General features: G+C 43.5%; 1 protein-coding gene across 1 annotated transcript in view; it reads right to left on the bottom strand.

The window, feature by feature from the left end:
• Positions 1-3,723: 3,723 nt before the first annotated feature.
• Positions 3,724-21,423, bottom strand: part of LOC120050390 (netrin-G1-like) — a 239,656-nt gene continuing 221,956 nt past the window's right edge. The window contains exons 6-7 of the mRNA XM_038996978.1: positions 17,041-17,175; positions 3,724-3,983 (exon numbers count right to left, since the gene is read on the bottom strand). Coding sequence (XP_038852906.1) covers positions 3,724-3,983; positions 17,041-17,175 — 395 coding nt within the window. The remainder of the gene's footprint in view (positions 3,984-17,040; positions 17,176-21,423) is intronic.

Here is a 21,423-nt window from a genome sequence, read left to right as displayed (position 1 = left end):
GTGTGAATGTTGGGAGGCAGTGAGGCAGTGACACCCCGGAGCTTCCTATATGATAGTGATAGCTACTGTAATGATACAACAACAAAAAACATAAGTGAAGAAATAGTGATTGATGTTAAATGTTTCCACAATTGTGTCTCTTTTTTTTTAAGTGAACAAATCTTTGTTTAAATGCAGATACTGTCCAAATACCAAAAAAAAAAAATGGAAATTGGAATTACATCTATTTCTAGGCCCTCTCTTACAGTCCTCCATCAACAAAGTATATAGCATGGTTATGGATAAACTGTCTAGTATCTGACAATACCCACTACCCACTGTATAAACATTGAACACAGTCTCTCAGGGAGATGTCGATAGCTGTTCATGTTTTAATTCACCCTCCCTCCGCCACAATGCATTCCACTGAAACCAAACTTTTCCGGATTGAATTCAATATAAATAACACACACACATATCACTGAGGCTCATAGTATTATCCACCCCCATTTTGTCATTATTAGGACCTCCCAAGATATTTAAAGGTCTTTGCATCAGCTTATCTTTGTGCTTAAAAAAAACAATATACTTGTAACGTGTATGCTGGGAGTCGGGAAGCACGTACAGGGAGTGTAAATTTAATAACAAATATAACATAGTACAAAACGCAAGTAGCAAACAGACATGAAACAGAAACAGAGTCAATAACACCTGAGGAAAGAACCAAAGGGAGTGACAGATATAGGGGAGGTAATCAGGAAGATGATGGAGTCCAGGTGAGTGTCATGAGGCGCAGGTGCGCGTAACGATGGTGGCAGGTGTGCGTAATGATGAGACAACTGGCAATTTCGAGTACCGCAGAGGGGGAGAGGTAGTAAACATGGCAATACTACTGTTTGTGTCTTAAAGTACATACACATTTTTCAATTATTGCATCTTATTTAGTGTTGAATTTTCAACTGAGGAACAAGCAATGACCAACACAGCTATCTCAACTTATTTCTTAAAACTTTTATTCACTTAAATTGTTCCAGTATTAAAGCAACAAGTAAAACATTTAGAATGTCCTTTGGTGGGATCTCATTACACTGTAGTATACTGTAGATATAAACCGATATAATTTGATGTCAACACGTTGCCAATACTGAGGAAACTCTGCCCCACCAAAAGGAAATAACAAAAATTGAAACATTTTACAGTAGTTTTCATCTGGAGTAGACACAGTAACAAGTTGCCTTTTTAACACTGCTTGGTCAATAGTACAAAATAAGTTATTACATGTTGTTTTTGCTCTGAAAATAACTGATGATTCCTTTAGCACTGTCAGCTCAAGTGAACACACACTTTGACCAAAGGTATCAGGTAAAATAAGTATACAGATGGTCAGATTTCTTTTGGAAGGTATTACACATGTGCGTCACTAACATTGGACAAAATATCTTTCAACTGACAAAATATCTTTCAACCGACAAAATATCTTTCAACCGACAAAATATCTTTCAACCGACAAGGGTTACAGAGTAACGTTCACAAAAGCACAGGTCAGTGGAGGGATGGGCTGGGTAGGACTGGATAGAGGGGCTGGGTAGGACTGGATGGAGGGGCTGGGTAGGACTGGAGGGAGGGGCTGGGTAGGACTGGATGGAGGTGCTCGATAGGACGGGAGGGATGGGCTGGGTAGGACTGGAGGGAGGGGCTGGGTAGGACTGGAGGGAGGGGCTGGGTAGGACTGGGGGGAGGGGCTGGGTAGAGCTGGAGGGAGGGAGGGGGACAGCTGAGGAATATAGGGAGAGAGATAGAGAAGTAGGAACAGGAAGACAGAAAGATAAATAGAGAGAGAGAGAGACAGAGAGAGGGACAGAATAAGAAAAGGAGAGAGAGAGAGAGACAGAGAGAGGGACAGAATAAGAAGAGAGAGAGAGAGAGAGAGAGAGAGAGAGGGGGACAGAATAAGAAAAGGAGAGAGAGAGAGAGGGACAGAAAAAGAAAAGGACAGAGAGAGAGACAGAGAGAGGGACAGAATAAGAAAAGGAGAGAGACAGAGAGAGGGACAGAATAAGAAAAGGAGAGAGAGAGAGAGAGAGAGAGGGACAGAATAAGAAAAGGAGAGAGAGAGAGAGACAGAGAGAGATAGACAGAGAGAGGGATAGAATAAGAAAAGGAGAGAAAGAGAGAGAGAGACATAATAAGAAAAGGAGAGAGAGAGAGGGACAGAATAAGAAAAGGAGAGAGAGATAAATAGAGAGAGAGGGACAGAATAAGAAAAGGAGAGAGAGAGAGAGAGACAGAATAAGAAAAGGAGAGAGAGATAAATAGAGAGAGAGAGGGACAGAATAAGAAAAGGAGAGAGAGAGAGAGAGAGAGACAGACAGAGAGAGAGACAGAATAAGAAAAGGAGAGAGAGAGAGAGAGAGAGAGAGAATAAGAAAAGGAGAGGGAGAGAGACAGAATAAGAAAAGGAGAGAGAGAGAGAGAGACAGAGAGAGGGACAGAATAAGAAAATGAGAGAGAGAGAGAGAGAGAGGGGGACAGAATAAGAAAAGGAGAGAGAGAGAGAGAGAGAGACAGACAGACAGAGAGACAGAATAAGAAAAGGAGAGAGAGATAAATAGAGAGAGAGGGACAGAATAAGAAAAGGAGAGAGAGAGAGAGAGAGACAGAATAAGAAAAGGAGAGAGAGATAAATAGAGAGAGAGAGAGGGACAGAATAAGAAAAGGAGAGAGAGAGAGAGAGAGAGAGAGAGAGAGAGAGAGAGAGACAGACAGAGAGAGAGACAGAATAAGAAAAGGAGAGAGAGAGAGAGAGTAAGAGAGAGAGGGACAGAATAAGAAAAGGAGAGAGAGAGAGAGAGAGACAGAATAAGAAAAGGAGAGAGAGAGAGAGAGACAGAGAGAGGGACAGAATAAGAAAAGGAGAGAGAGAGACAGAGAGGGGGACAGAATAAGAAAATGAGAGAGAGAGAGAGACAGAGAGACAGAGAGACAGAGACTTGGGTAAGATTTGGTCTGGATGAATTACCTTTTATCCACAATATACTGACAGCAAAGAATGCTTACATTTCCTTTTTTATTTGATTATTTTTCCTCCGGCTCGATTTCTCTTTTTTATTTATTTTTCAAATCAGCACGGGTAGGGACAGTTTTATGTAGTCAGCCAGTCAGTCAGCCAGTCAGTTAGCCAGTCAGTTAGCCAGTCAGTTCAGCCCAGAAGCAGTTCAGTGCAGCCAGCATCAAACCCCTGGGAACAGGGCAGCTAGCAGCTGCTGGCCTTGCTATCTAGAGCGTGCTGCCGCTGATTGGTTCACAGCTGCTGTTGCCGTGGCGATAAGAGAGGAAGTGAGTAAAGTGTCTGTCATCCCCAGTCCCACCTTTTGACAGTAAGGGGGAAAAGTCTCTGGTATGGCTTAGGTCACTGGTCTCCGTGGTCGGACTGGTTTGACTTTTATGAAGCAAATGCTCAAGTTAAACTCTTTTTTTAAATATCTGGTATTTACTCTAATTTCTATATATACTTTTATTTTATTTCCTTAAATTAAAGTTTTCCGTTCTTTCTGGCACATTTCCTTACAGACAGTGTGTGTCCTTGCTGTGTCTGGTGGACAGCTCGTACAGTACATTACAGTACAGTAGAATAAACTCATGGGTGTTGTAGTTCTGGTTGTAGTTGTAGTTCTGGTTGTTGTTGTAGTTGATTATTGGGCAGTACGCTCCACCAGTTCATAATAGACAGTAGGTCTATGGTTCTCAGAGCAGAGTAGGCCAGGGCCAGTAGGAGGCCCCTCTGAGCACCATCCAGCCCAGCAGGAGCAGCAGCAGGGTGGGGAGCGATGTAGGCGAGAGAGCGGCTTGACCCGAGTTGGGCCCACCACAGCTCCCCAGCTCTGACTCACAGCGGGGCTTCTCACACAGCAGGCCCGTGTAGGCCGGGGTACACTGGCACCGCAGGTTGTTCAGACACACACCACCGTTCTGACAGCGCAGGAGCTCGTTGTCACACACTCGGGCTGGGAGTGAGAAGGAGAGAAATGTTTGACACACATTTATATATATATATACACACAAACACACCTGGAGAAGCAGACGGTGCACTACTCACTACTCTGACTGTTATGTTGATATACAAAAAGTCCTGTGATCTGAGCTGATTTTCATCTCATGGTCTAGTCAGTGCAAAAACTCAAGCTAACAGCATTAAGTTGAATTAAGCATTTTCAGGACTTTGCAGATCAATCATCAATAACATGTATGTATTACATTCAGAATTTCCAGTGATACAAATCATCAATAACATGTATGTATTACATTCAGAATTTCCAGTGATACAATTCATAGATGTCAGTCATTTATACTGGTTAGTAAAAACAACTAAAAAACAACATCAACGTGTCATTTTAACTGTAGAAAGACTGAACTGAAATACAGCAAACTAAAACGGAACTAGAGAATGTAAAATGTTTATTTTAACAAAATTTAAAACCATCTGATTCCCACAGTTCAGAGGACAGGCAGGATAAGGATGGGAGAAGACCACAGTTTAGAGGACAGGCAGGATAAGGATGGGAGAAGACCACAGTTCAGAGGACAGGCAGGATAAGGATGGGAGAAGACCACAGGTCAGAGGACAGGCAGGATAAGGATGGGAGAAGACCACAGTTTAGAGAACAGGCAGGATAAGGATGGGAGAAGACCACAGTTCAGAGGACAGGCAGGATAAGAATGGGAGAAGACCACAGTTCAGAGGACAGGCAGGATAAGGATGGGAGAAGATCACAGTTCAGAGGACAGGCAGGATAAGAATGGGAGAAGACCACAGTTCAGAGGACAGGCAGGATAAGGATGGGAGAAGACCACAGTTCAGAGGACAGGCAGGATAAGGATGGGAGAAGACCACAGTTCAGAGGACAGGCAGGATAAGGATGGGAGAAGACCACAGTTCAGAGGACAGGCAGGATAAGGATGGGCGAAGACCACAGTTCAGAGGACAGGCGGGATAAGGATGGGAGAAGACAACAGTTCAGAGGACAGGCAGGATAAGGATGGGAGAAGACCACAGTTCAGAGGACAGGCGGGATAAGGATGGGAGAAGACCACAGTTCAGAAGACAGGCAGGATAAGGATGGGAGAAGACCACAGTTCAGAGGACAGGCAGGATAAGGATGGGAGAAGACCACAGTTCAGAGGACAGGCAGGATAAGGATGGGAGAAGACCACAGTTCAGAGGACAGGTGGGATAAGGATGGGAGAAGACCACAGTTCAGAAGACAGGCAGGATAAGGATGGGAGAAGACCATAATCTATAAAACCAGACATGTATTAAGACCATGCTGTTTTCACAATTGTCACAATGCCAGACCATGATGCATTGCAGTAAGCTAGCAGTTTTATTTCCAACATGATTTTGTCAAACATGTTCTCTTGCCCATTTCTCTTCCTGCTGTAGTGAATGAAACTTTTCTTGTTGTGCCGGTCAAAATGGACGCCTGGTCTTTCAGCACTATCTGGAAGATACACAACTAGCAAGAATAATGTTCTTATTCCCATTCCAAAACAGGTAATTGCATTCTGTAATAGATAGAGCATGGACTGGCAAATTTGATGGTGTGGGGGCCACAACATGAGGGGCCGCAGTGGCTCACGGGTCTGCATACCCACACATGCAGTCAACTGACTTCTGCAATCAATCCATTTGTGCAGTTAAACTACATAGATCTCTTAACTAAATGCATTATACCAGTAGCCAGAGCCGGCCCTAGCATTTTGGGGCCCTAAGCGAGATTTGGTCGGGGGTCTCCCCACATTGCGGTCAAAACATTTTATTGACCCCGTCTTGACTGCAGAGGAAAAAAAATAAAATAAATGTAAAGTTAATTTCCTACAATTTCCACACATTTTACTATGGGGCGTAGAGAACATTTTGGAATTTTATAAAACATTTCATACAATTATACTAACTTCTACTTCTACTAACTTTTATTTTCAGTTTTCCAGCATGGGGCAGAGAGAATATTTTCTGTTTTAAAGCTAATTTCCAGGATTTGTACACATTTTGCCATGATGATATGATATCGGAGTGAGAGTGACCAACCAAATCAATTGGGGCCCCTAGAGGGTAGGGCTCCTTGGCACATGCACTGTTTTTCCGATCGGTATTCGGCCATGATTATTTAAAGCTTAGATTGCTGGCTAGACTTAACTTACCAATTGAAAAAATGGTTAACTGACATGGGCTGATTAAGTGACTGTCAGGGACTGACATAACAAGAGAAAAACTACTAATGTAACAACCATATTTGGTAATGCCACCTTGTGTATTCTACTATTCTAACTGTCAACAGGAAGTTGAGACCCCGACTGAGTTCTTTCGTGTCGTTCTCTAACTGGCCATTCCAATCGGAAACATGTTCCTTTTATCATTGCCACTACATTCATTAGCAAAATGGTGAAGGAGCCATTCGCCGTGCGTCATTTTGCGGCGCTAGACTAGGATCCCACGGATGGGTGTACACCATGTAATGAATCGCAGCTCTGCATAAAGTTTCCCCACAGCCCGTGGCCGTTTCCAAAACACTGAAGTGGCTTTAGATGAGATGAGAGTTAGGTGGGAAGTGGTGTATTTAGAGCCGGGGACACCGAGGCTAGTCTATTCCCAACGGAGCCAAGCTGTCAAGCAAGCTGCAGGCAAACAAATCAACAAACTCAGCCCAGCACATAACAAAAACAACTGATGGAGTGAGACAAATAAACAGTGTTATACAAGCAGGGCCAGACCAGCTCACCGTCGCACAACAAGAGATAGCCGGAGCTCATTCAGCTCTCCATGAAAGTGGAATACAATGTGAAAAAGTAAATATCACAAGAATGACTGACATCAACCAGTCCTCGCTCACATCATATCCACAGCTGCAGGTAAGACCTTCTGATTTTATGACAACATCTTTAAAGGCTATATGTGATACAGTAATAACATTGTATGTAATAGTCTATGCAACTCAACAGAGTTTTTATGGACACCCTGTCAAAAGACTACAAGTTCCAGAATCCAACCATCAGTTTGTGTTCGTCATCCAGCATGCCCAAGAATGGTTTCTCCTTTACAATGCAAAATGAGACTATTAATGCAACATTACCAAGGAAATCATCATATGGAAGGCTTGATATTAACAGCCAATATGACACGTGACAATGACGGCACAGATGAATGGATGTTTTATCATCTGCTCTGTCTGTATCAGAGAGCGCTATCAGGGAAATGTACAGGAAGACCAACCTGGTAATGAGATGTGTGCGTTCCCCGTTGAGGGGTCAATCAAGTGAATTAATTAAAAATACATGTTTTACCCCTAGAGCCTCTGATGTTATCATGACATGAACACGACTCTATTAATTAAACATCAACCTTTTGTTTTATCCATACATTTTAATCTCCCATTGCCCTTTGCAAAAAAATAGGATTATTTCGCAAACGGGGGCCTTATTAGTTTTGCCCTGACAAGAGGATGGTGTGCGCATATTCATTCTCTATCTACAAGCAAAGCATTTTGGTGAGACCTAGGCCCTAGACAGATGCAATTCCTACCACATAGATGCTTCTTACTGATACTCGAATAATACAAGCAGGTTTGAACTAAGGACCAGAAACGCAGTGGAAAGGGAGGGGAGACATTAACTACTTAAACCACTTAACATTGACAGATCGATTCAATACCAACGTGTTACCAGAGTTGGCAAAGGAGGGTGAGGAGAGCAGGAAAAGGTGCCACTTAAATGAAATGATGGTAAACTGGGACAGAGTCCCCCCCCCCCCCCCCCAAGCTGAAAAAAAAGTATATTTTAATATATGCCATGACTGTCCTGATCAGGTCAGGTTACAGGAGACCCCAACCCTACAGATTATCTCTCAACCCCAACAGATGAGGAGAGATCTAGGGGTCTGAAGATGTGGGGGTTTTATGACCCCTCACACCCATGGTAATTCTGAGGCCACAGAAAACATTCCCTCTCACTATGGAGAACCAGCCTCAGAACTTTAAACATGCAATAAAGGGACTTTGGAACAATGGTTTCCGTCAACTACAATGGTGGTCATGACGATAGATGGAATATGAAAATGTATGTCATTTTTGTTTTGTTATTAAAGGTTAATAGATTACGTTATTATGAAAACATTGTAACGTTAAGAGTTTTCCTCGTATATGCTTGATGTTTATACATTGTACGTTGTGTGGAAAATGTCCAAATCAAAGAGAATGTTTCGGTAGAGATGAAATGTGAAGTTAGTTGTCTAAAATTGGATTTGAGTAAAATCTATACCTTGCCCCTTAAACTTGGTACGCCCAGAGAATTGCCCTGAAGGCGGTTACGCCCACTTCTGACCCGAGGGTATAAAACCTGTGAGTGCAGAATTAACAGATTAGACTAAGTGACCCGAGCTGCAGCCAAAGGTCTAAAAGGTCAACGAACCCAAAACGCAACAAGTTTGAAGACAAAGAAATCTTTTTCTACCCAAGCTACGGATGAGTAGCAGGGTCTAAGCGGGTGAATTCAAGCCGAACCACCTAGCCTCCACTCCCCATCGAATCGTGGTATCTACACTCTTTCATCTTTACGCTGTGAGCTCTGAGCTACAGAGCTACCTGTTCTCCGAAAACCCCTTCCAGAGCGAGGACAAAGGAACAGGCCAGTAAGCCAAAGGACACGGACATCGCGAGGACACCTAGAGAGGTGCGCAGGAGAAGTGCGTCATTGAGCAGCTTGAACGGTCCACGCGGGAAAATCCACGGAGACCTTCCACAAGTAATTACATCATTATATTCTGACTCATAACAGCGGCAGTTTGGGGCAAGGCAAGGTTAGAATGAGCATAGCTGACAATTTCACCCAAATGTATATTCCTCTTGTGTACTTTCTCTCTTTCTCTCTCTTTTAAATCCCCATTTTGGGTAACACGCGCCCTAGTGTGTTGGCCCGTTATACTAAGTTCTAATCAATAGCCTAGAATGTGTTTTTTTGTATGTGTATCTTTTATCATCATTTTAGCTTTTTAGTAAATAAACATTCAACTAAAATTGGTGTGGTACGAATTCATTAGTGAGACCCGGGTCCGTGCAGAATCCCGGGCTATACGACGTTCAGAACGAGATTGTTAGAGGCAATTAATTAGCGGCTGTGGTAAAATCGATATTCTGATATTCTTTGAGTTAATTTGGGAAATAGAAACTCAATAAAAACTAGTTTTCCCATGGTGCCCCAGGTTAATGAGCTAATAATTGCTTGATTCAGTTAATCACGTAATTAGAAACTTGTAATCATTCGATGAGCAACAGTCGTCACATTAACTAATACAACGTCACGACATATACTACAAGAATACTTAAGTATACTTAAATATACTATCGTCAACCTTCAATACACGTATTAAAAGTGTACTTTAAAATTAATTGTTTTTCAGTCTTTTAGTATACTATATGTTCACTGTCATTGAACTTAAACACACTCATTAAATCTGTGCTTCAATTTGAAACGCTTTAATTGTAATTTAGTATATTCATTCAAAATACACTTGGAGATGTTTTTTTGAGTTGAAGCATTGATGTTTTTCATGAAACTCTGCTTGTGTGTGATCAAGTACACATGCAAAAGTATTCTTACCCCTTGGATTTCTTCAGATTTTATTGTGTTAAAAAGTGGTATTAAAATAGATTTATTTGTCATTTGTTGTCAACAATTAACTCAAAATACACTAATTCCAAAGTGAAAATAAAATAAGATTAATACAATAAGTATTCAGCCCCTTTGTTCAGGCAAGCCTAAATTGGTTCAGGAGTAAAATTTGGCTTAACAAATCACAGAATATTTTACATGGATAATTTTGTATATATTTTTTCATGACTAACCCTTATTTTATCCCCCATACATACAACATCTGTAAGGTCCCTCAGTCAAGTATTGAATTTCAAGCACAGATTCAACTTCAAAGACCAGAATGCCTTTCGAAAGCCTCATAAAAGGGCAGTGATTGGTAGATCGGTAACAATATCAAAGGAGACATTGAATATCTCTTTAAGCATGGTCAAGTTAATAATTATGCTGTGGATGATGTATTAAACCACCCAGACACATGAAAGATACGGTCATCCTTCTGAACTGAGCTGCAGGACAGGAAGGAAACTGCTCAGGGATGTCACCATGAGGCCATTGGGTGATTGTAAAACAGTTACAGAATTCAATGGCTGTGATGGGAGAAAACTGAGGATGGATCAACAACATTGTAGTGATTCCACAGTAATGATTTAAATGACATATGCAAAACATCCATATTGTATGCAACGATGCACTAAAGTAATACTGCAAAAAAACTACATTTTGTTCTAAATTCAAAGCTGTATGTTTGGGGTAAATCCAACACAACACCTCACTGAGTAACTACCACCTTATTTTCAAGCATGGTGGTGGCTGCATCATGGTATGGGTATGCATGACATCGGCAAATAATGGTGAGTTTTTCCGGATAAAAATAAACGGTATGGAGCTAAGCACAGACAAAATCCTAGAGTAAAACCTTCTTCAGTCTGATTTATAACAGACACTGGGAGAGGAATTCACCTTTCATCAGGACAATAACACAAAGGTCAGATATAACTGGAGTGTCTTACCAAGAAGACAGTGAATGTTCCTGAGTGGCCAAGTTACAGTTTAGACTTAAATCTGTTTGAAAATCTATGGTATGATTTTAAAACTGCTGTGTAGCCATCAGCACCAACATCTTTTCAGCGCTTGAAGAATTATGGGCTAAAAGGTCTAGATAAAATTGCACAATCCAGGTGTGTAAAAGAGACTTACCCAAGAGGACTCACTGCTGTAATCTCTGCCGACGGTGTTTCTAGCATGTATTGATTCAAGGAGCTGAATACTTATGCAATGACTATATTTTAGTTATTTAATTTCTATCAAATCTTAAAATAATAATAATAGTAATAAAATAAAATCTTTCACTTTGACATTAGAGTATTTTATGTAGATTGTTGAGCAAAAAAAACAACAACAATTAAATCAATTTTTATTCCGCTTTGTAACAACAAAATGTGAATAAATCCAAGGGGTATGAAAATGTTTAAAAATCCCCTTCTGTCTAAAGACCTGCGTTAGTCAGACCAAAATCCCCTTCTGTCTAAAGACCTGCGTTAGTCAGACCAAAATCCCCTTCTGTCTAAAGACCTGCGTTAGTCAGACCAAAATTCCCTTCTGTCTAAAGACCTGCGTTAGTCAGACCAAAATCCCCTTCTGTCTAAAGACTGCATTAGTCAGACCAAAATCCCCTGCTGTCTAAAGACTGCATTAGTCAGACCAAAATCCCCTTCTGTCTAAAGACCTGCGTTAGTCAGACCAAAATCCCCTTCTGTCTAAAGACTGCATTAGTCAGACCAAAATCCCCTTCTGTCTAAAGACCTGCGTTAGTCAGACCAAAATCCCCTTCTGTCTAAAGACCTGCGTTAGTCAGACCAAAATCCCCTTCTGTCTAAAGACTGCATTAGTCAGACCAAAATCCCCTTCTGTCTAAAGACTGCATTAGTCAGACCAAAATCCCCTTCTGTCTAAAGACTGCATTAGTCAGACCAAAATCCCCTTCTGTCTAAAGACTGCATTAGTCAGACCAAAAGAGGCTGGAATGATTCTCAGTCTTCACCGTCTTGTGTTGAGAGATTTAGAAAATAATTTATTCCACTTGCAGGAGAGTTACTGTTCCCTGATGTCCTAGCCATGTTGCAGAGCCCAGGATATGTGGCCTTCCACACACACGACACACACCACACACACCACCTCTCGCTGTGCCTGTGTTACCTTTAAATTTGGCCCGCTGCTCACAGCCTAACTTTAGCGGTTGGAGCTGAGGTAGGCTGCAGTAAGTGAAGGGTATAGTTCTTACAATACCTCTACATTCGTCTAAGGCCTTTTTCCCCCAGCATACTACAATCTAGGGCCCTTTTTCATCTTGAGGATTAGTATGACAAAATCATTCAAGCATATTGTGGCCAAGGACAAGGCATGGTTGAAAATAGTCCATGTCAGACTATATAAGGCGTTCTAAAGTGAAGATAGTAAACCGTTGAGGAACAGGGGTGGCAATCTACACGCCCTGTTCCTCCCAATCTCTCACGTTCACCATCCCATATGTGTAAACAGACACTGTGCAGAGAATAAACTGTGAGACGTATTGGTTTTGTCTTCAATATGAGGGATAATATTTAGAGAAGGAAACCAATGAGTTAGGTGTGCCTCTGTGAGAACGGGCTCTATTTGACCAGAGATTGGAGTTTTAATTGCGTTCTCCAGTCTGCCAACAGACTGAGATGATCCTATTCATGTAGAATTGAGTGAAATCTGAGGGGAACCAGATATAGGTCTACATTAGTTAATGTAGGTAAGGACTAATTTATAATGGGCCATATCGATTGGTGATGTAGGTTTATATATAGCTTTTACAGCTTTTTGAAATTGTATAGCCTCGTGACACATAGTCATCAACCAAAATGATAAGCCTCTCCATTGTTTGTTCATTGCCAATCTACATAATCACTGTACACAGCCCATCTGTAAATAGCCCATCCAAATACCTCATCCCCAAATATATGTATATATTTTTTCTGCTCTTTTGCACAACAGTATTTCTACTTGCACATCCTCATCTGCACATCTATCACTCCAGTGTTAATTGCTAAATTGTAATTACTTCGCCACTATGGCCTATTTATTGCCTTACCTCCTTACTCCATTTGCACACACTGTATACAGATTTTCTATTGTGTTATTGACTGTACGTTTGTTTATCCCATGTGTAACTCTGTGTTGTTGTTTTTGTCGCACTGCTTTGCTTTATCTTGGCCAGGTCGCAGTTGTAAATGAGAACTTGTTCTCAACTGGCCTACCTAGTTAAATAAAGGTGAAATAAAATGTTTTAAAAAATGCATGATTGCACATGTACAGTGTCGAAGACCGTTTTTTCTGAAAACCTTACTTCCCTCCAGCTATGTATAATTATTGTGCTTGAACCGTTGACGTGTGTCTAGCTAGTGTGGTTAGACTGGTTTCACTGAGCAGTTACAAAGAGCATTCTCACTAAGACAATCTCCTAGCTAGCCTGGATAGACTGGTTTCACTGAGCAGATACAAAGAGCATTCTCACTAAGACACTAAGATTTCTTATAAGCTTCCGGGTTAGAGTCCCGCTCCTTGAAAGCACAGCTCTAGCCTTTAGCTCAGTGCGAATGTTGCCTGTAATCCATGGCTTCTGGTTAGGGTATGTACGTACGGTCACTGTGGAGACGACGTCCTTGATGCACTTATTGATAAAGCCAATGACTGATGTGGTGTACTCCTCAATGCCATCGGAAGAATCTTGGAACATATTCCAGTCTGTGCTAGAAAAACAGTCCTGTAGTTTAGCATCTGCTTCATCTGACCACTTTTTTTATTGATCTAGTCACTGGTGCTTCCTGCTTTAATTTTTGCTTGTAAGCAGGAATCAGGAGGATATAATTATGGTCAGATTTGCCAAATGGAGGGTGAGGGAGAGCTTTGTACGCGTCTCTATGTGTGGAGTAAAGGTAGTCTCTGTTTTCCTCTGGTTGCACATTTAACATGCTGATAGAAATTTGGTAAAACTAAGTTTCTCTGCATTAGATTCCCCGGCCACTAGGAGCGCTGCCTCTGGATGTGTGTTTTCCTGTTTGCTTATGGCGGTATACAGCTCATTGAGTGCGGTTTTAGTGCCAGATTCGGTCTGTGGTGGTATGTAGACAGCTAGGAAAAATACAGATGAAAACTCTCTAGGTAGATAGTGTGGTCTACAGCTTATCATGAGATACTCTACCTCAGGCGAGCAAAACCTCGAGACTTCCTTAGATATCGTGTACCAGCTGTTGTTTACATATATGCTTACCAGATGCTGCTGTTCTGTCCTGCCGATAGAGTGTATAACCCACCAGCTGTATGTTCTTAATGTCGTTGTTCAGTCACAACTCGGTGAAACATAAGATATTACAGTTTTTAATGTCCCGTCAGTAGGATATATGTGTTTTCAGTTTGTCCCATTTATTTTCCAATGATTGAACGGACGAAAGGCAGATTAGCCACTCGCCACCTGATCCTCACAAGGCACCCTGGTCTTTTTCCGCAAAATCTCAGTTTCCTTCTCCCGCGAATGCCGGGGATCTGGGCCTGGTCGGGTGTCTGTAGTATCTCCCTCCCATCCGACTCATTGTAGGAATAATCTTTGTCCAATTTGAGGTGAGTAACCACAGTTCTGATGTCCAGAAGCTCTTTTCCGCCACTAGAGATGGTAGCAGTAACATTACGTACAAAACAAAACTAACAAATTAGCATGGTTGGTTAAGAGCCGATAAGACGGCAGCCCATCCCTACGGCACCATCATTCTGCTACCCACAATGCATGTGTGATTGTGATGGTGCGAATGCTGCCAGTCACACTGATAAACTGTCTTAATTAACCCTGTAAGAGGGATAAACTGTCTTCATTAACCCTGTAAGAGTGATACAGGCTCTCCATTGTCAGTTTAGTGCCAAGCAAGCGCTGCTGAAAAGGTAGCCTGTTGGTTATGGTGAAAAAGTTAAAACATCCAGTGAGAGGTTGACCTGTTTGATGAAGCCTGTGGATCAGCAAACCCACATTGATTGTATCAGGCACTCTATATAAGTAGAATAATTCACTGACCTATGCAATCCCTTCTCTACTTTGCCTGTAAATAGAAACTGTTGGGACACACACTGGCACTTAAGCAGTGGAGTAGCTAAATGTTGGCATTGGCAAGCATTATCTGGACATGAGGGTAAAGCAGACAGTGATGGTGGAGAGAGGGAGAGGGCTGCTCAAACAGCTCCTCAGCAGTCCCTGTCATGCTACAGCCAGTCAATATTAGCTCATCTGTTGTGTTCTAGGTTTCAACTCAACTGAATAACTGAATTCAAAGCATCGAACAGTGGAAAGCGAGAGAAAATGTTTTAGGTCTAAATCTCTGCATTTAAAGAGGCACAACCTTGAGTCTTAAATTCAGGGTGAATAATTGAAAAGCAGCTAATTTCTGGTTAGTCAATGTTAGTCAGGGTTAAATCTATAGGCCTACTCCCCGCATTAGAGGGGACAGTTCAGGCTGAACATGCCTACAAGTCCAAGCGGTGGCAGCAAAAAGGAGAAAGTAGGTAATGATAGAGAAAGAGGTAGAGATAGAGGTAGAGATACAGTAGAGAGACAGCGATAGAGGTAGAGATGCAGTAGAGAGATAGTGATAGAGGTAGAGATACAGAAAATAGATAGTGATAGAGGTAGAGATACAGTAGAGAGACAGCGATAGAGGTAGAGATACAGTAGAGAGATAGCGGTAGAGGTAAAGATACAGTAGAGCGACAGCGATAGAGGTAGAGATGCAGTAGAGAGATAGTGATAGAGGTAGAGATACAGAAAATAGATAGTGATAGAGGTAGAGATACAGTAAAGAGACAGCGATAGAGGTAGAGATAAAGTAGAGAGACAGCGATAGAGGTAGAGATACAGAAAATAGATAGTGATAGAGGTAGAGATACAGTAGAGAGATAGCGATAGAGGTAGAGATACACTAGAGAGATAGCGATAGAGGAAGAGATACAGAAAATAGATAGTGATAGGGGTAGAGATACACTAGAGAGATAGCGATAGAGGATGAGATACAGTAAAGAGATAGCGATAGAGGTAGAGATAGAGTAGAGAGACAGCGGCAGAGGTACAGATACAGTAAAGATAGAGTAGAGAGATAGCGATAGAGGAATACATACAGCGATAAAGGTAGAGATACAGTAGAGAGATAGCAATAGAGGTAGAGATAAAGTAGCGAGACAGAAACAGAGGTAGAGATACAGTAAAGAGATATCGATAGAGGTAGAGATACAGCAGAGAGACAGCGATAGAGGTAAAGAAACAGTAGAGAGATAGCGACAGAGGAAGACAGACAGCGATAAAGGTAGAGATACAGTAGAGAGATATCAATAGAGGTAGAGATAAAGTAGCAAGACAGCAACAGAGGTAGAGATACAGTAGAGAGACAGCGATAGAGGTATACATACAGTAAAGAAACAGCGGCAGAGGTAGATACAGAGGTAGAGAGACGGCGATAGAGGTAGAGATACAGTAAAGAGATAGCGATAGAGGAATAGATACAGTAGAGAGACAGCAATAGAGGTAGAGATGCAGTAGAGAGACAGCGATAGAGGAATAGATACAGTAGAGAGACAGCAATAGAGGTAAAGATACAGTAGAGATAGAGTAGAGAGATAGTGACAGAGGAAGACAGACAGCGATAAAGGTAGTGATACAGTAGAGAGACAGTGATAGAGATACAGTAGAGAGACAGGGATAGATGATGAGATACAGTAGAGAGACAGCGGCAGAGCTAGATACAGAGGTAGAGAGACGGCGATAGAGGTAGAGATACAGCAGAGAGACAGCGATAGAGGAAAAGGTAGAGTAGAGATAGTAATAGAGGTAGAGATACAGTAGAGATAGGGATAGATGTAGAGATACAGTAGAGAGAAAGTGATAGAGGTAGAGGAAGAGAGATAGCGATAGAGGTAGAGACACAGTAGAGAGATAACTATACAGGTGGCGACACAGTAGAGCGATAGCGACAGAGGTAGAGATACAGTAGAAATACAGTAGAGAGACAACGATAGAAGTAGAGATAAGCTAGAGAGACAGCGATAGAAGTAAAGATACAGTAGAGATAACGATAGAGGTAGAGATACAGTAGAGAGATAGTGATAGAGGTAGAGGTACAGTAGAGTGATAGAGGTAGAGATACAGTAGAAAGATAGCGATAGAGGTAGAGATACAGTAGATAGACAGAGATAGAGGTGGAGATACAGTAGAGATAGCGATAGAGGTAGGGATACAGTAGAGAGATAGAGGTAGAGATACAGTAGATAGACAGAGATAGAGGTAGAGATACAGTAGAGAGATAGTGAGAGGTACTGGTTGGGGTCCGAGCAGAGTTACAAGAGGGGTGTGGTTCTACTTACATTTGCAGCCATTGTCCCACAAATATCCCGGCAGACAATCTCGACATTTAGCCCCTGTAGTTCCCGCCTTACATTTACAAAATCCTGTGCCATTACAGCGAACACTGTCTGAGCCAGAGGGATTACAACTACAGCCTGTAGAAACAAGGCACAAACATGCTGGAGAACAGGGTGGTGATTTGGCTTCTTACAGCAGAGGATCTTACCTTACACTATCACTGCGTAACACACATCTCTTTCTAAGCAACATATCACTTAGAGAATAAATACTATCACTGCGTAACACACATCTCTTTCTAAGCAACATATCACTTAGAGAATAAATACTATCACTGCGTAACAGACATCTCTTTCTAAGCAACATATCACTTAGAGAATAAATACTATCACTGCGTAACACACATCTCTTTCTAAGCAACATATCACTTAGAGAATAAATACTATCACTGCGTAACAGACATCTCTTTCTAAGCAACATATCACTTAGAGAATAAATACTATCACTGCGTAACACACATCTCTTTCTAAGCAACATATCACTTAGAGAATAAATACTATCACTGCGTAACAGACATCTCTTTCTAAGCAACATATCACTTAGAGAATAAATACTATCACTGCGTAACAGACATCTCTTTCTAAGCAACATATCACTTAGAGAATAAATACTATCACTGCGTAACAGACATCTCTTTCTAAGCAACATATCACTTAGAGAATAAATACTATCACTTACAGAAGAAATGTTACCATTTCAAAAGTAATGAGGTGATATTAAGAAAAGGAGTGATTGAAGAACATGAGACATGTATGGATAATTTAAACATTTTTGGCATTTTAACAAGTTACATTTACAGTGATATAAGCAAAACCTTATTTTCTTAAATATGGCAGCCATATTTGAAAAAAGGACATGACATTAAGTCTACACATTTTCTCTCTGACAAGTTTTTTCTGATGTGAAAGTTAGAGGGAAACCATGACGACAGAGAAGGTGGGACAGAGACAGTAGATGTAGACAGAGATGTCATAGGGATGAGGGATTACAAAGCCTGGACTTGTCAAGTATGATTCAGAGAAAGTTTGAAATGTGTCTAAAGCGGCACGGGAACATTGAAATGGGCATTGCTGTACTGTAATATACAGTACCAGTCAAAAGTTTAGACACACCTACTCATTTAAGGGCTTTTCTTTATTTTTAGCCACCCTTTTCCTTGATGACAGCTTTGCACCCTCTTGGCATTCTCTCAACCAGCTTCATGAGGAATGCTTTTCCAACAGTCTTGAAGGAGTTCCCACATATGCTGAGCCCTTGTTGGCTGCTTTTCCTTCACTCTGCAGTCCAACTAATCTAAAACCATCTCAATTGGGTTGAGGTCGGGTGATTGCGGAGGCCAGGTCATCTGATGCAGCACTCCATCACTCTCCATATTGGTCAAATAGCCCTTACACAGCCTGGAGGTGTGTTGGGTCATTGTCCTGTTGAAAAACAAATTATAGTCCCACTAAGCACAAACCAGATGGGATGGTGCATCATTGCAGAATGCTGTGGTAGCCATGCTGGTTAAGTGTGCCTTGAATTCTAAATAAATCACTGACAGTTTCACCAGCAAAGCACCCCCACACCATCACGCCTCCTCCTCCATGCTTCACAGTGGGAACCACACATGCGGGATCATCCGTTCACCTACTCTGTGTCTCACAAAGACACGGCAGTTGGAACCAAAAATCTCAAATTTGGACTCATCAAACCAAAAGACAGATTCCACCGGTCTAATGTCCATTGCTCGTGTTTCTTGGCACAAGCAAGTCTCTTCTTCTTATTGGTGTCCTTTAGTAGTGGTTTCTTTGCAGCAATTCGACCATGAAGGCTTGATTCACGCAGTCTCCTCTGAACAGTTGATGTTGAGATGTGTCTGTTACTTGAACTATGTGAAGAAATTATTTGGGCTGCAATTTCTGAGGGTGGTAACTCTAATGAACTTATCCTCTGCAGCAGAGAGAACTCTGGGTCTTCCTTTCCTGTGGCAGTCCTCATGAGAGCCAGTTTCATCATAGTGCTTGATGGTTTTTGAAATTTCCGAATTGAGTGACCTTCATGTCTTAAAGTAATGACGGTGTCACGCTTGACCATAGAGAGCCTTTGTATTCTCTTTGTTGGTTAGGTCGGGGTGTGACTAGGATGGGTATTCTAGGTTGTTTCATTTCTACGTTGGCCTGGTATGGTTCCCAATCAGAGGCAGCTGTTTATCGTTGTCTCTGATTGGGGATCATATTTAGGCAGCCATTTCCCCAATGGTTTTTGTGGGATCTTGTTTATGTGTAGTTGCCGGTGAGCACTCCATAGCTTCACGTGTCGTTTATTCTTTATTGTTTTGTTGTGCGGTTCACTTATAATAAAAATGTCGAACCAATTTCACGCTGCGCTTTGGTCTGGACTTGGGAGGAAATAATGGGAGGACACGAAATCCTTCCTTGGAGGCAGATGCAAGGAAAGAAGGGAAGACAGCGACGACGCCAGGGTTCGCGGCCACAACGAAAGCCCAAAGAACAGCCCCAAGATTTTTTGGGGGGGGAGGCACACGGTGTGGTCGGCGGAGCCGAGCAGTGAACCAGCGCCAATCTGGGAGATGATGGAGAAATTGGAGGAGAGTGAACAGAGAGAGTCAGAGACCGTCAGTGAGTTGATGGAGAAATTGGAGGAGAGAGAAATGAGAGAGTTGTTGTGTTGGTGTATGACGCACGACATTTGCCCTAAGGAGTGTGCCATCAGTTTGATGCCACCTGAGTCAGCTCTCCGTACTCGTCCTGAGGAGCGTGCTAGCAGTCTGGTAAAAACTGTGCCGGCTCTACGCACCAGGTCTCCAGTACGCTGCCAAAGCCCAGTACGTCCTGTGCCAGCTCTCCGCACTCGCCTTGAGCAGCGGTCATCTGTCCGGTACCATGTCTGCCGGCTCTACGCACCAAGTCTCCAATATGTCTTCACAGCCCAGTACGTCCTGTGCCAGCGCCACGCACTAGGCCTGAAGTGCGTGTCACCAGTCAGGTGCCACCTGTGTGGGCTCCACGCACTAGGCCTCCAGTGCGCCTTCCCAGTCTGGTACGTTCTGTTCCTGCTCCTCGCACTTGCCCTGAAGTGCGTGTCACCAGTCAGGTGCCACCTGTGTGGGCTCCACGCACCAGGCTTCCGGCAACGGTTCACCGTTCAGAGCTTCCGGGGACGGTCCCCAGTCCAGAGCTTCTGGTGACGGTCCCCAGTCCAGAGCTTCCGGCGACGGTCCCCAGTCCAGAGCTTCCGGCAACGGTCCCCAATCCAGAGCTTCCGGCTACGGTCCCCAGTCCAGAGCTTCCGGCGACGGTCCCCAGTCCAGAGCTTCCGGCGACGGTCCCCAGTCCATAGCTTCCGGCGATGGTTCACAGTCCAGAGCTTCCGGCGACGGTTCACAGTCCAGAGCTTCAGGCGACGGTTCACAGTCCCGAGCTTCCGGCGACGGTTCACAGTCCGGTGCCTCCGGCGACGGTTCACAGTCCGGAGCTTCCGGCGAGGGTCCACAGTCCGGAACCTCCTGCGACGGTCCACAGTCCGGAACCTCCTACGACGGTCCACAGTCCGGAACCTCCTGCGACGGTACACAGTCCGGAACCTCCTGCGACGGCACACAGTCCGGAACCTTCTACGACGGCACACAGTCCGGAACCTTCTACGACGGTCCACAGTCCGGAACCTCCAGCGACGGTCCACGGTCCGGAACCTCCAGCGACGGTCAACGTTCTGGAACCTCCAGCGAGGGTTAACGGTCCGGAGCTTCCAGGCACGGCGTCCAGTCCCGCTCCAAGGCCGGAGCCTTCCTCTGCGCCGGTGCCCAGTCCAGGCACGGCGTCCAGTCCCGCTCCAAGGCCGGAGCCTTCCTCTGCGCCAGTGCCAAGTCCGGGCACGGCTGCCAACTCAGCTCCATGGCCGGAGCCTTCCTCAGCGCCGGTGCCCAGTCCGGGTGTGGCGTTCAACCCAGCTCCATGGCCAGGGTCTTCCTCTGCGCCGAGGCCCAGTCCAGGCACGGCGTTCTACCCGGCTTCTTGGCCGGACCCGTGGTCTGGGCGGGGGCAAAGTCCCGCACCAGAGCCGCCACCATTGCTGGATCCGCGGGATGAGTGGGTTCTTTGTCCAGCACCAGAGCCGCAACCGATACCGGCGGATCTGTGAGCGGAGTTGGTACTTCGCCCCGCACCGGAGCCGCCACCAACGCTATATGCCCACCCGGACCCTCCCCTATAGAGTCAGGTTTTGCGGCCAGAGTCCGCACCTTTGGGGGGGGTACTGTCACGGCCGGACCATAGAGAGCCTTCGTATTCTCTATTTTGGTTAGGTCGGGGTGTGACTAGGGT

This window comes from Salvelinus namaycush, chromosome 7, assembly GCF_016432855.1.
Source record: "Salvelinus namaycush isolate Seneca chromosome 7, SaNama_1.0, whole genome shotgun sequence".
Lineage (NCBI taxonomy): Eukaryota > Metazoa > Chordata > Actinopteri > Salmoniformes > Salmonidae > Salvelinus > Salvelinus namaycush.
Note: the sequence above shows the minus strand (reverse complement) of the source record. Positions and strands in the feature narration are given on the sequence as shown.